This window comes from Portunus trituberculatus, chromosome 20 (genome assembly GCF_017591435.1).
Source record: "Portunus trituberculatus isolate SZX2019 chromosome 20, ASM1759143v1, whole genome shotgun sequence".
Taxonomy (NCBI): Eukaryota; Metazoa; Arthropoda; class Malacostraca; order Decapoda; family Portunidae; genus Portunus; species Portunus trituberculatus.
In genome coordinates, this window is record NC_059274.1 from 92501 (window position 1) to 107341 (window position 14841).

Here is a 14841-nt window from a genome sequence, read left to right on the forward strand (position 1 = left end):
ATCCATCATGTATGGTACCTCATTGTGGATGTTTAGGAGTTAAGATGGATGGGTGGATCAGAGAAATATGTGAAAAACTCTTCCTGTTCCTTTTTTCCTTGAGAAGGAATAGAGCTTCTCTCAACTATCATTCAGTGCCACAGAGTCAAGGCATGATCGTACTGTATATGAATACAAAGGTATGATATCCATTATAACAGATAATAGAGGGATGGAAACACAAATATTGAGGTGAAAAACACACAAGGTAAAACGGGGTTACAAGAAGAAGTGTCCACACAAGTCAGTGGTGGACAAAAATCTAATGCTTCCTCATGTCTTGTTTTCTATGTTGCATACAAGATTTAACTTTGTGCATCCCATCCTGGGATGGGTCACATGCTTGGCTTTTACCTCTTAGGTGGTGTAGAAACAAAATCACAATATACTGTAAAATACAAGAGTATCACTCAACTAGCTACATGAAATTTATAACCACATGGAGTTCAAAAGCATGCACATGCATCCACCTCTCCTCCCCCATACAAGGTCTAATGTGTCAGATCATCATTTACCAATCAGAGTAATGGAAGCATAATAATGTTGCAGGCAGGGGAATACCCTTACTGACCACACCACAACCCTGGCTTCACAGTGGTTGCACTATAACTAAACCTAGCCTTAGTAGAGGAATTTTCATGTTCTGTACAAAATTTACTAATTAGCATTAATACTACACGAGTAATTTGCCAGGGAAAGTGTATAGAATAAAAATGTCTTAGAAAAATGGGTAAATATGGAGATAAGCATCAATCTGACATCAAATAATAAGGACTGCATAAATGGTTGTATTTTGTTGCCTAGAACATAAAATAGGCAATCCTGACTGTCACAAAAATCCCTAGATTGCAGGAATATGTCCTAGATTTTGGAAAAATTTCTAGATCTAGGGATTGTTCCTAAATCTAAAGATTTTCTTGTTTTATCCATACAAAACCACTGATACATTCGAACTAAAACTAACCTAACTCAATGCACAGGGATTTTTGTGTTCTGTGAAAAACATATTTATCATTAAAACTAAGAGAATAATTTGTGAGAGAAAGTGTATAGAAGAAAAATTTCTAAGAAAAATGTCTACTTTTAATTGGTGTCCCTTTTTTTAATCTCAGTGAGACTGATAGCTTTCTTCAGTATTAGTAAACAAGAGGGTCTTAGAAAATGTCTACTTTAGTGGTGCATTCCTCACTTGGTTGGCTATTTGGCTTATTGCTATGGTTATGCAGACAGGAAGGTAACATATGAAGACAATAAAGTGGATGGCCCAGTTCTGCGGGTATGCCTGTCTTCAAGGGAAGAAATTACTGGAGATGTATTTTAATAAAAGACTGAGTTATGTACCCCAAGCAAATCAGTTTGTTAGTCACTTTATAATGTTACTTTAATGTAATATAAACAAATAAAAATCCATTGATTAAAAAAGGAAGGTGTGTGGAAGGAGAGATCATTCCATAAAAAATAGGATCCAAAAATAATGAATAACAAATTTAAAAGCTTGGATGGAGTTTAGAGACACAACTAAATCCTTTCTCCAGTAGTAGCAACCATTAGTAAACTGTTACCTTGTAAGATGACATGCTGAGCTGCTCTTGCTTTGGTGTGAGTCTGTATATCTTTATGAAAATATTGTTATCTGGTAAGTACTCAGACTCTAATAACACTGGACAGTGTCAACCTCCTTACAAACAGACAAAGTCTGAACTAGTCGGTTAATATCGTTAGGATAACGTCTCATGGCTGTAACTACCATTCACAATAACGCACAGTACTTTCACGGACACAAATAAACGTCTGCTACAAAGTGTTACAACAGGTGCCACACGCACACAGCGGACCCAAACTCCGGAACCCACACCCACAAGCAGCACCAGCCACAGCCACAGCTCAACATTTCCGCGCTGGAATGTTTACAAACATATCCCAGCCCCGCCCCGCCCAGCCCCGCCCCCAGCAGGCTCCAGCGCCAGCCGCCATCCGCTGCACTGCTGTACTGCCGCAGTGCCACCAGACACTGGCACTCACCACGGCCTGCTTCAGCACCACAGACTTGCTACAACTTACTGCCTCAGTTTATCAACAATTTCACCTGAAAATGTAATCTAATAGTCCTTGCCTGACCACAGCCACCAAACTCTCACACCTCAAATCTTCATCAGTCTGCCTTTCTAAGGCATATATATATATATATATATATATATATATATATATATATATATATATATATATATATATATATATATATATATATATATATATATATATATATGTGTGTGTGTGTGTGTGTGTGTGTGTGTGTAATGGAATGACTGGTACAGTGTACTACTAGGTAATAACACAATAAGGTTTTGCTTGGTAGTCTTCTTGTACTCTGCCAAGAAATCATGTCTTGAATGTTAAGATTGTATCATGAAGTGTGACGAGTATGGTTCACATAGGTAACACACATGTGCGTGCATATGAACTATATATTAGGCTGTATTTGTTGGATGCTTCTGTATACATACTTTTATGAAACAAAAACATGCTTTCCTCCGGTGCCTGCTTTGTATTTCACTGATAGTAGGTAGTAGGTAATGTGCTATGTTTATTTTATCGTTTTAAATTTCCCACCTATAAACACGACACGACTCGTTTCATGAATACCATTATAGATTCCTTGTTACAAAGTTTTATTTTCTTCCTGTGTATGTGCGTGTGTGTGAAATGTATAAATACATGAGATGATGATGCAGAGGTAGACCAAGTGTATCACGAGAGTGGTGTGTTGTGTGGGGCAACGAGTCACCCCGCGGCTCACCAAAATGGCCTCCTCAGGTCGCGGCCCTGCATCCCTTGGCACTTGAAACTCCTGTACATGTCCTTCCTCCTGTTTGTTGAGGACGATGCATAAGGTAAGGGAGTGGATACCCGTGGTGATAATATCGGTGACTGTGTGGTGCCTCATTACACTATCTGCAAATTGTATGGTAACACAAAATATCTTCCAGTAGTTCATATATATATATATATATATATATATATATATATATATATATATATATATATATATATATATATATATATTAGCGTGGTTATATTATTTGAATTGTCCCAGAACATCTGAGTTGAGGACCGCCAGGAATTATTCCCTCAACCTCACTAGGGCCTTCCCACTCAAGTCCATCCTGTTCCACCGCATCTAACCTTAAAATGTACCTGCATACCGCAACTTTGGGACAGTAGAGGTTGTGGCGCACAGCCTGCTCGGCCACAACAAATCACCAACAAGACTAACAACTATTCTTCTTGGTGATTTGTTTGGGTCGTGCAAGCTGTGCGTCACACCCTTTAGTGCCCCAAAGGTTCAGTACGCGATGACAGTTTCAGATTAAATGCGGTGGAGCAGGATGGACTTGTGTAGCAAGATCGTGGTGAGGTTTACGATTAAAAAAAAAAAAAACTGGTGGTTGGCTAATTTCAGATGCAACAAAACTATCAGGAAAAGAAACAACTGGCAGAACTCATATAGCTAGGCGTTAACCAAGAAAATTTTCAATGTGTCGTTTGAAAGCATGGACAGTGGTGGATGAAATAGCCTCCTCAGGAAGAGAGTTCCAAAGAGTGATGACATGAATAGAGAAGAAGCCAGCTCAGACATCTGTTGAGTAGTGTGGCCAGAAAATCTTTTTACGATAACCTCTAGTTCTGTCATTCATGAGTTTCTAAATCATGATCAAATCTGCACGAAGAAGCCGATCCTGTATAAGTCTGGACAGTCTCTCAGCATAGAATAAATCAGCAAAACCATCAATTTTCTTGGTCCACTGTCTCTGAAGCAATTCAAGTAACTGCAAATCTCCAATATAACTGGTGTTTCATAACCCGCTACCAAAGTCAATAATAGAGCGAATGTGAGCAATGAATTCTTGACATAAAGGCTGGAGCTCTACTTAAAGTTCACCTAAGAATGAATAGTATTGGCAACACCTGTAAGGTGTCAGTCATCGTAGTGTCCCTGTGTTGCCTGCAGGCTGTCTTGAGGTCACTTAAAAAGTCAGTTTGGTCAGTGGCTAAGTCAGTAGGGGAGGGATAGGTGTGTGCCTCTATTGCTGTCCTGTCGGCCACTGTGTTTCTCATGACATCGTCATAGGAGAACATCCACTAAAGGTGAATGTTGCCCTTGGGAGGTCAGGCGGAGGATAAGGTGATGGATGAGAAGGTGATGTTATGGTGAGATTGTGGGTAGTGGGATCTTATTACGGTGGTGCCTTGTGATAACGGACCTCGTAGTAATAAATTTTGCTTAACGGATTGGACTAACCCAACCTAACCATTTTTTTTTTCTTTTTCTGATACCTCATGTTACTATCATTCTATATCCATTTATTTACATTGTAAGTGGTATCTCTCCTCTAATTCAGACTAATTAATTTTCCATTGATTTCAATAGAAAAATAGAAAAATAAAGATTCAAGATGTGCTAAAACCAGGTAGCATCCTGAGTCATGGAATAGATTAAGGAAATAACCTGGCACCACCATATGTTAATAAAAGTAATAATGCTTATTAGCTATCTATACCTTTTTTATAATTACTAGAAAATAACTTACTAGAATGGTGATAAACTCCTCAAGTATAACCTAGAATAACAGTTGTGCTCAAAATGTTGTGATTTTAGATATTCATATGTATTTTGAAAATAAGTATTGATTAAGTAGTATACCAGTTGAAAAGAAATATTAATCCATTAGTAACTATACCAGTTTATACATAATTAAAATTTATTAGTAGTGAGTTCATGGATGCTGGACCTCTGATGTAGCTACTTGTTAAAGCATGGCTAGTGGATGGAGAGGAATTGTATACACATACTGAGTTAGAGATTTTGTGTAATAATTATTTATTAAGAAGATTAAAATTCATTCTTTTCCACAGAGACACTTGACAGAGCTACCCTGCAAAACATAATTGGTGGTGAAATGGTATCCGGAAGGTGGGGCCAAGGAGGGGGAGCAGGGCGGGAGGGAGTGATGGATGAGGAGGAGGCCATTAGGTTGTCCCTCACTCCCAATCTACATGCTCTTATGTTAGGCTCTCGCCGTCGCCGCAGCTGTTGCCCCCTGCTGTTTGAGCGTGCTGCCTCCACCTGGTGGGATCCCAAGTAAGGCATAGGTTAAAGTGCATTGAAATGTGTCTTAATATAAATAACTGTATCCACAGTTACTATTGGAAGCATCCTTGCAAATTTAGTACATGTTATTTCTTCCTTTCTTACCAAATTGTTTGGAGAGAGGTCTGGATTGGATAGAAGCATCATCTTTCCTGTGTCATGTGCTTCTACAAAATACAGGGATTTCTCAGTTTATTGGTGTTTAGAATGTATGACATTGGAATAGCATGAGGTAAAAATCTTAGTTATTTTTGCATAATACACATATTGTTTAGGATAACATAATAATGTCAAGAAAATCAAGTTCTGCAGCTGGTTTAGTTCCATGATGTGGCCACCAGTACAACCAACACGCTGTCCCTTCATACACTCATTCAAGCTCGTTGTTAGCGTGGAACACTAGAAAAAAATTATTTCCAAGATACTTTGATATTATGTATATATATACAATAATACTTGGAGATACGAATGCCCCAACATATGCACAATTTTTTTTATATACAGTAATCATCCGCATATACGGATTATAGCAGCCAAGGCCCTGGCGGATACGCAAAATATCCGGATAGGCGGAATTTCCTCTCCCAACCCTTTATAAATTGAGAAAAAATATGCACATAACCCAAATGGGTAAGAAAACAATGATTGAAAGCACATTAAATGATTGTGTATACAATAATGACTTTCTGTAGCATGATAAAATGATAACATATAAGATACCTGCTTCTTTAGAAAATGTGAGGGTTGGGAAGGTGCCATCAGCAGTGTCATGGCAATCTGCTCTTTCACTGCTGAATTGGACACTATCTGAGTCATTGTTAGTGTGTTAAAGTGAGATAATGATAGTGAGGTATTTATTGTTTGTCTGGTATAGCTTTCTACCTCTGTCTCAACATAATTTTTTGTGATACGTACGTAGTATTATTGTGAGAGCCATGTCATGTAAAGTTGTGATGATGAAGGCAGTAAAAAATATAAAAAATGTTTGAAAAGATCATAACAGTCTTATGATATACAGAGAAGGTGGAGAAACCTGGCAGTGAGGGATGGGGTGAGGCAGGGTCTTTGAGGGGGAGATACACAAATGATGGAGGAGAGAGGGGAGGCCAGAATTGAAAGTCCAGCTGTCTCACAACAATACATTTGTTTGTTTGTTTCTAGTTGTCTTCTCTTGATGTTTCTTATTCTAATTCTCGTCAACTTATACCTGTCAGGCAAAAATTAGAGAGCTAAATGACACACTTGACTCCTGGCCATGTATTGTGTAGGGTGTGGGTCAGGCTATGACACAATCACACAAGACATTTAAAAATGGCTTCCTGATGGGAAGGGTATTTAATTATCAAAAAATAAACTATACCATCTGGTAATTTAGGGTCTGAAGATTTTGGAGATACAATAGTAATCCCAAAATCTTAAATCCCACAAAATTAAATAAATAAATCCTGCATCTCCCTAAAGTCTGACTTTAATTTTTTTGGGGGTGGGGAATTCGTATAAGTCAGATATATATACATTAATCGCCCGCATATCCGGATTATAGCAGCCAAGACCCTGGCGGACACACGGAATTTCCTCTCCCAACCCCTTATAAATTGAGAAAAAACATGTACATAACCCAAATGTGTAAGAAAGCTATGAATGAAAGCACATTAAATGTATAATCTGGAACAAAAAATGATACATAAGTAGTACAAGGGGTGGTGGGATGTACATCCAACAGTAAAGGTGGCGTCACACTGGTACTTTTCTGTCAACTTTCTTTGTCTCGTTTGTCAACTGTAAACAAACATGGCTGTCCCTTCAGCCCCCCAGCCAGCTGCTGCTATTTTTTCATTGCTATTTTTAGCCTTTAATGCTCTTTATGAGAAACTTCAGACAGCTTTGTCCACTCATAAATGACAGAGCAGCTCATCTTGGCCATTTGCTACTTGGAAGTTCTGCCTTGGAGCGTCTCACAGAGAAATGTAAACAAACAACTGAACCACGTTTTGCTGCTAGGCTGGAACAATATATATACATGTATATATATATATATATATATATATATATATATATATATATATATATATATATATATATATATATTATATGGTAGTTCTTTATCCGGGAAATTCACAGTTACGGTATTTGGAAATTACTGCCATCAATTCGATATACGGTAAGAAAAATTCTCAGATACAGTATCCGCTCATGTCATCCGGGAGGGCCCATGCCACACCTGCCCTCCACTCACAGTACTGACTTTAACTTGACCACCTTAGGAGCCTGTTATCTCTTCCCCTCCCTCCCTTTTTTTTTTTAAATGCATTACATATTACTTACATGCATTACTAATTAGATGAATAAATGGAATATTGAAGGATTTATTGTAAGCACAAACATATTCATAATAACCATGGCAAACACTTAAAGCCTACTACCAGTGGCAAACCATGCAGGAACTGATAGAGGGCACAGATGGGCCTGGCAAGCCCACTATCACAGTATGGTGGAAGTCGTATAACATCAAGCACGCCTTAGATAACATCAAATATTCATATACGCTCATACCATGAGGATAACTTGAACTCCATGGCAGTGAGTGATAGTGAAATACTAATGAAATGCTGCAGTATTTCATTAGTAATTCACTATCACTCAGTGCCACAGAGTCCAGGTTATCCTCATGGCATGAGTGTATATGAATACTAAGATATGATATCCATTATGGCAGGCAATAGAGGAGTGGAAACATAAGATATCGTGGTGAAAGACAACACGCAAGCTAAAAGGGTCACAAGAAGAAGAAGAAGCGGCCAAGTCACCGTGAGTCTCTGCCTCGTCTGTGGCCATCTCATCTCTGCTTTATTTTTTGGTATTTCATATAAGATTTCACTTTATGCATTACAAAACAATCCTTTCTTGGGGGCAAGGTTTGTAAAAAGCTAATAGAAAAAAAAAATTATATATATATATATATATATATATATATATATATATATATATATTATTTTTTTTTTTTTTTTTACCTATGTGGTATGTTGGGGACCACTCCAGAATGCATCCCCCTTATTTCCATTATTTCCTATGGGAAAATTACGTCTGCTTAACAAATTTCTGCTCTACAAACAGCTATGACACCCCCTATCCTGTTCGTTAAGCAGAGTATTACTGTATAGTAAGCCCCCAAATTTAGCGAAACCCTTATTTAGCGACTGTCTGGAAAAAGGCCAAGCCCTCAAGTTTAGCGATTTTCTCTCATATTTAGCGAATGTACTGTGCCATTCTGTCCCGCCTCCCGCTCGCTCTGAGCCATCGTGTGTCTGTTTGGCCGTGACGTCAGCCCCACAGTGCCTCCGGCATTCCCGCTCAACACTTGAGCTATTGTGTGTGTTAATCCAGCGTGTGAACTAATTTTTTGTGCTCCCATCCTCCCTGTTTAGCGAGTTTCGCTATCACCATGGCCTCCACTAGTGGTTCGGGGGATGCTGATTCTCGTGAAGGTGGCGATGTTGCAACTGTAAATGGGGACTCGAAATGGGGACTTTGGGCGGACGAAAGACTGATTGGTATTTTTCCCTATTTAAAGTAGTATTCAAATTTGGCGAAATTCCAATTTAGCGATGGTTTCGGCAGGCTAATAGGATCACTAAATGTGGGGGCTTACTGTATATATATATATATATATATATATATATATATATATATATATATATATATATATATATATACACACACACACACACACACACACACACACACACAAATACATTTACATCTACTTATGGAGATGATATTAAGTTGAGATTATAGCATCATTCCAATTAGCAAGAAAATAAATTTTATTATAAAAGTTTTGGTTAGAAACTATAAATCTTAATTTGACTCAAAATTGACTCTAGAAGAAAACGTTGTGTTCTGTCTGGCTCAAGACGACGGAAAGAATTGACGGAACAGTAAAAAACCAACGGAAATCGTTGAAGACGACGGAAAAAGTGCTAGTGTGACGCCGCCTTAAGTGCTGCTGCCTAGTGGGATCGAGGGATTGCTCGCGCGGTAGGTTTGAATACTTGGGGGCAGCTCCGGATAGTAGCGAATTCTGGATAGTGGCGATCCGGATACGTGGGCAATTACTGTACAATGAAAAATTTCATATGATTTAGGCCTTGAAATACGAAGATATGTTTAACATATGAATCACCATCAGTAGGTGGCACAGCATCGCTCATCTACCCATGTCCACCCGAACATTCAGTTCACGTTGTGTATCGTTGTTCATCCTTTATGCATGTACTACTCGAACTTAATTCGTTCTAAATGGCTGTTCGAGTATTAAAAGGTTCGACTATTGATACCTATAAATCAGGTAATTTGTTCCAGCCATTGCCAAACCCAAGTTTAGAAAAAAGCAGTGGTTTAATTTCCCAGTCGCCGCTAGCATTGATGCACAGAAGCAGGGATGGCCTGTCTTTCATGGGCTTGTGTCCTGCTAAACAATTCTCTTCCTTTGTTATATAGATCGTGTTTGGTAATTTTTTTTTTTTCAAAACAGGCCAATTTTATCACAATTAAAGATCTGTTATGGGCTTAAGCACTCCTTATCCACAAATTTCTTAAATTCAGGCACAAATTACTCAGCGGCAACTCTGTCAGCACTTGCGGGCTCGCCGTGCGTCACAACAGAATGAATTCCAGTTCTTTCTTGAAATTCACAAACCATCCTTTACTTGCTTTAAAATCATCACTGGAATCAAATATAGTATCAGAAATAAGATCACGATGCAGCAGCCTAGCCTTCGCACAAATTATGCCCTCTGACAAAGAATCACCAGCCATCTGCCTTTGGTTTATCCAATCAACTATTTTTCCATTTCATCCACTGCCACAGGTTGCTTAAATTGCCTTTTTACACTAATAGCCACATCAGTTCTTTTAATGAGCTCTTGTCTTCTTCAAACTGTGGCTACTGTAGATTTAGCCATACAGTACTCAGCTGCAAGATCAGTTATTCTTCCTTTTTTCTCGTATTTATCAATAATCTCCTTTTTCCTTTCGATGGTTGTCACTACATTCTTTCTTGTAGGGTTATTCTCACCACCAACAAACCTCTTCTGTGCCATTGTAAGCTTCTAAATGAAAAAAAAAGAAGAAGAAAAGAACGGAGAGAAAGCGCAGGACAATGTTATTCTTATGACAGTGAAGGATCAACTGGCTGCGGTGGACAGGTGGGGTGCGTGGGGCGGCGGGAAGGATGAAAGCGCGGGACAATGTTATACTTATGACAGTGAAGGATCAACTGGCTGTGGTGGACCAGTGGGGTGCGTGGGGCGGCGGGAAGGATGAAGCCTTTTTTTGTTTATAGCCACATGGATGGACGTTCGACTCATAGGTATATTTTTTAGTATGAAGTCGAACTTTTGTGTTTGACTATTGAAAAGTTTGACTATTTTGACATTTGAGTATTGAGTCTCCACTGTATATGTTTGTGCTCCTCGTCAGTGTGTATTTTTTCTTAAGTTTTGTGAACTCAAGACCATGTGATCATGGGTCGCAAAAGTAAGAAAATAAGGAAGCTGAAAAGAAGAAACTTAAGAAGAGTCTCGCAGTGGATATGAAACACGAGATAATTGCAAAATATGAACATGGTGTGCGTATCTGTGACTTGGCCCTGTGCGCTAACGCTAGTAGTAACTATAAAGTCAAACCATTGTTGGTGTATTATTCTGAGAACCCCAGGCCATTTAAAGCACACAAGGTGTTAAAACATAAACTCCAGGTCATGTGGCGTGCCAATAGAAAGGCATGGGTAATTTGCCAATTCCTCCTCCCTACTACATATACGAAGTTCTATCACAGCATCGGTAAGTATGAATGCATGTTTAACCCCTAAAACTCGGGGACATTTGGCAAGAAACACACAAAATAGCCTGTATTCACATACTGATTACACTTGGAAATTCAATGAACGAGTGAGTACAAATGGTGCTCTGCCCACAAGCAACTCTTCCTCTTTACAATGCAAAAAACCAGAAGTCTCTAGATGCTATGGTTACCAAAATATCACAGGTTGAATGAGGTGGTATCGTCGGTGTCCGTGTCCTTGCTTCCGATCGGGTCCAGCGGCTTTGGCTAGAGCAATAGAAAACGGGCCCCTTGTATCCTCTCTCTCTCTCTCTCTCTCTCTCTCTCTCTCTCTCTCTCTCTCTCTCTCTCTCTCTCTCTCTCTCTCTCTCTCTCTCTCTCTCTCTCTCTCTCCTGTCGCCTGTTCTGATACCACTTATTCAAAAGTTGTCTCCCCGCAACATGGCAAGAGACCCGAGGTGTAGAAGTAAGGTGCGCGGGAGAGGTGGCGGAATCAGACACCATGAAATCACAGTCACTCCCACCATCCATCGTAGGAATTGGTGACACAGTGACGTATAGCATATGTTTACTCCTGATGAATGTTGCCAGCTCACAAGCAAAGAAAATGGGAAGAAAATAGCCAAAATATAGCCCATAAATGCCTAAACGTCTATTGACTTGCCCCGAGTCTACCGTGATGAACATCTATCGATGTGTCCTGAGTTTTGTGGGTTAAGTTGTTATTTTGGGCAATATAGTACATTTATATCATGCATACAATAAACATTGTGTTTATCCTATATTAAATTGATATTTGGTTTGTATTTAAAGCATGTAAATTTTTTCGGGGGGGTAGATTCGTATCACTAGAATGAATTAATTTTATTTCCATTAATTTCTATGGGAAAAATTTATTTGATATATGATTTTTTTATATGCAACGATCGTCGCAGAGTGAATTAAATATGTATTTTGTATATCAGTACCACTGTATATATATATATATATATATATATATATATATATATATATATATATATATATATATATATATATATATATATATATATATATATATATATATATATATATATATATATATATATCTATTAACATCCGTACAGGAGTTGCAAGTACTAATGCCTGGATCAGGAGAAATTTTGAATCATTTATATCATCAAGATCAAGATTATCTTTATTTGTGACTTTTGGTTAATCTGTTTAATTGGGCCTTTTACTCTATGCACACCACACGTATATGCTTAGGTAGCCTTCTACACTACCCCTGTCTCGAGTAGTTTTGCATTATCTGAGTTTTGCAATCCTCGAGAGTAGTGCTTAGTCTTAAATTCTTACCATCTCAAGTTTTGCACATTATCACCATGAGTTTCACTTTGCTTTAACACATATCAGCTATGTGTACTTATCATTGCCATCATGCATGCTACCTTGAGACTCCAATAAGATATACCATATCTGTAGCAATGACAATGTCATATTCATGGATGGATAACATTTTGGCCACCTGAAGCAATGAGTCCATAGCTGCCGCTACATGCTGTCTCATGCATTGCATTGAGCCCACCACATCTCATTTCTGCTTCAAGTTATGAGAGAACCATCCTCCATCCATGTTTCACTGTAGCAACTGTAGTCAACATTTCACCATTAACTTTATAGCTTTCTTGATATTAAAAAGAAATTCTGTGCTGTCATAATTTACTTCAGTCTGGCTGGTAGTGGCAATACTGATTGGGATGCTACCTCATCTGTCAGATGCACTGTTCATGATTTCTTATGGCACACAATACATACTGTCTTTTACAATTCAGATTTGTACCCAAAAAATAGATAGATTATCAACCAAAAAACTGGACCTGATCAGCCGACTGGCCAACCGAGATTGATAATTACCTGTTTCGCATATCTGTTTGTTATGGTGGGGCATAGTCACCATGGCTGAGTTCACCATTAGTAGTACATTAATAAAAACAAAGATGCGATCAAAGCAATTGATTAGCCAAAGGATTGTTTTTAGTGTCTAAGCAAAAACTTCATCATTGAATTCAGAATTGGTTAGGACTGCAATATCTGCTGTGCCCCATATATCTATGTAACAATGGGTGTATTTCACAGGACATTACCACCCAGCATCCTGCCCTCTTCCTTCACTTGGGATAGTTTATAAATGGCCTCCCCACATGAGACTGGCTACTCTATTCATCACAAAATAGCTTGTTGATGACCCTGTAGTAGATGCTATAGACATTATCCATAAAAGAAATAAAGTTTTAAGTAGGCAAGAGGAGAGGAGAGAACATAAGCTGAGTCTTGTGAGAGATTGTTAACAACATTGTCCCTTATTGAGAGAGTTTTAATGATTTACCTCATGTAGCGACAAACGAGGATGTAGCACTGCAACTGGGCCAAAGCTCATGAAGAAGATTCAAAACATTTGGGACAAATTGGAACTCTCCATGCTCCAAAGACTAGCTGAATCCTTTTTTCAGCACCTGGATAGCTGTCTAAAGAAGAAAGGACTCTTCACTAAGTGTTAGAGGCTAGTAAGCATCCCTTAGATATTTATATTAATTTTTTTGAGTGTTACAGGAGAAAAAGCTACTGTGCCAATGCCTTTGGCACCAATCGTGTACTTAGGTCATTCTAAACCAGTGGTTCCCAAACTTTTTTCTGTCATTTCCCCCTGCACCCAGTTCAACCATCCAGATTTCCCCCTTCATGTCTATGAGAGAAAGACCAGTTAAAACACACTGAAACTATTTACTAATTTATTTTTCAAATGTACAAATATACTGATAAACTTATAGTTACAGAGTAAAGTGGATAGAGAGCAGTTAATAATAACTAAGCATAGCCATAGAAAGCGGTTAGTAACAAATAAAAGGACTTTTGATTTGACTTTGAGATTTTTTTAGTTAGTAGGTAGTATAATTAGTTCCCCCTGGTAACTGCAAATTTCTCCCCAGGGGGAAATTTCCCCCAGTTTGGGAACCACTGTTCTAAACTTTAGGCCATTTAGGTGTCTTTCCCTGTTTTTATATATATTAGTGTATCTCTGAAATAATTCAAATCTTTTATCTACATCATCGTTGTGGTAAAAAACAAAGGCGTGTTGTCTGTATAGACTGGTGAGTCAGGTCAATTGGAGGTATTGGCAAGGTCACACTCCCATGCTCATATGCCACATTTAGAATGGGGGCAGATCTTTATACATAAAACATGCCTTGATTCTTACTTCATTGGTGATGTGGAACAAAAGTTAAAAGATATCGGAAATAATTCTGGAAATACACCAATTTATATAGAAACAGGGAGAGAAAGAAAGACAGAGACAGAAGATAAAGGAGATAAAGTGGAGTTTTTAGAATGAAGGCAAGCCTGTGATCTGTGTCGAAGTGGCAATAGTGGAGGAATGTTGTGAAGCCCACACCCCACACCTAGAATGACCACCCAAGCCTATCATGTTACAGCTTTCCATGGCTTAGTGAGGCCCCAACAATAAACCTGTGACCATTAGTAGCAAGAAAAGAAAGTAATGCATTTTCCTGCCATTTTGGAGTTCAGAAACACCTGGAACTGCAGAACAGGGATAGTGAATTTTACCATGATATTAACATCCTTAACCTCTTCACTTCATGCAATAAATAGAAAATGGTTTCTGACGCTGTATCTGAGCAGAGGATGTGGGGGTCTCTCTCTCTCTCTCTCTCTCTCTCTCTCTCTCTCTCTCTCTCTCTCTCTCTCTCTCTCACCAGCAGGGCACATTGATACTTATCCTCGTATAAGTGATGAAAATCAAGTATGTC

The 14841-nt window shown here is 38.5% G+C and overlaps 2 protein-coding genes across 8 annotated transcripts in view; one reads left to right on the plus strand and one right to left on the minus strand.

Moving 5' to 3' along the window:
* Positions 1-1969, minus strand: part of LOC123506766 (WD repeat-containing protein 19-like) — a 78592-nt gene extending 76623 nt beyond the window's left edge. For 3 of the 4 annotated variants that reach the window (XM_045259088.1, XM_045259086.1, XM_045259085.1), the window contains exon 1: positions 1602-1968. Coding sequence is in view for 3 of the 4 variants with exons in the window: in XM_045259086.1 (XP_045115021.1) it covers positions 1602-1616 (15 nt within the window). In the remaining variant the exon portion in view is untranslated. Of the gene's footprint in view, positions 1-1601 lie in introns of all 4 variants that reach the window. The other variant, XM_045259089.1, reaches the window with a different exon arrangement.
* A 710-nt stretch (positions 1970-2679) lies between these two features.
* Positions 2680-14841, plus strand: part of LOC123506767 (adenylate cyclase type 9-like) — a 78166-nt gene continuing 66004 nt past the window's right edge. For 3 of the 4 annotated variants that reach the window (XM_045259091.1, XM_045259092.1, XM_045259093.1), the window contains exons 1-2: positions 2680-2930; positions 4954-5179. In XM_045259091.1, the coding sequence (XP_045115026.1) occupies positions 4998-5179 (182 nt within the window). In that variant the 5' untranslated portion in view covers positions 2680-2930; positions 4954-4997. The remainder of the gene's footprint in view (positions 2931-4953; positions 5180-14841) is intronic. The other variant, XM_045259090.1, reaches the window with a different exon arrangement.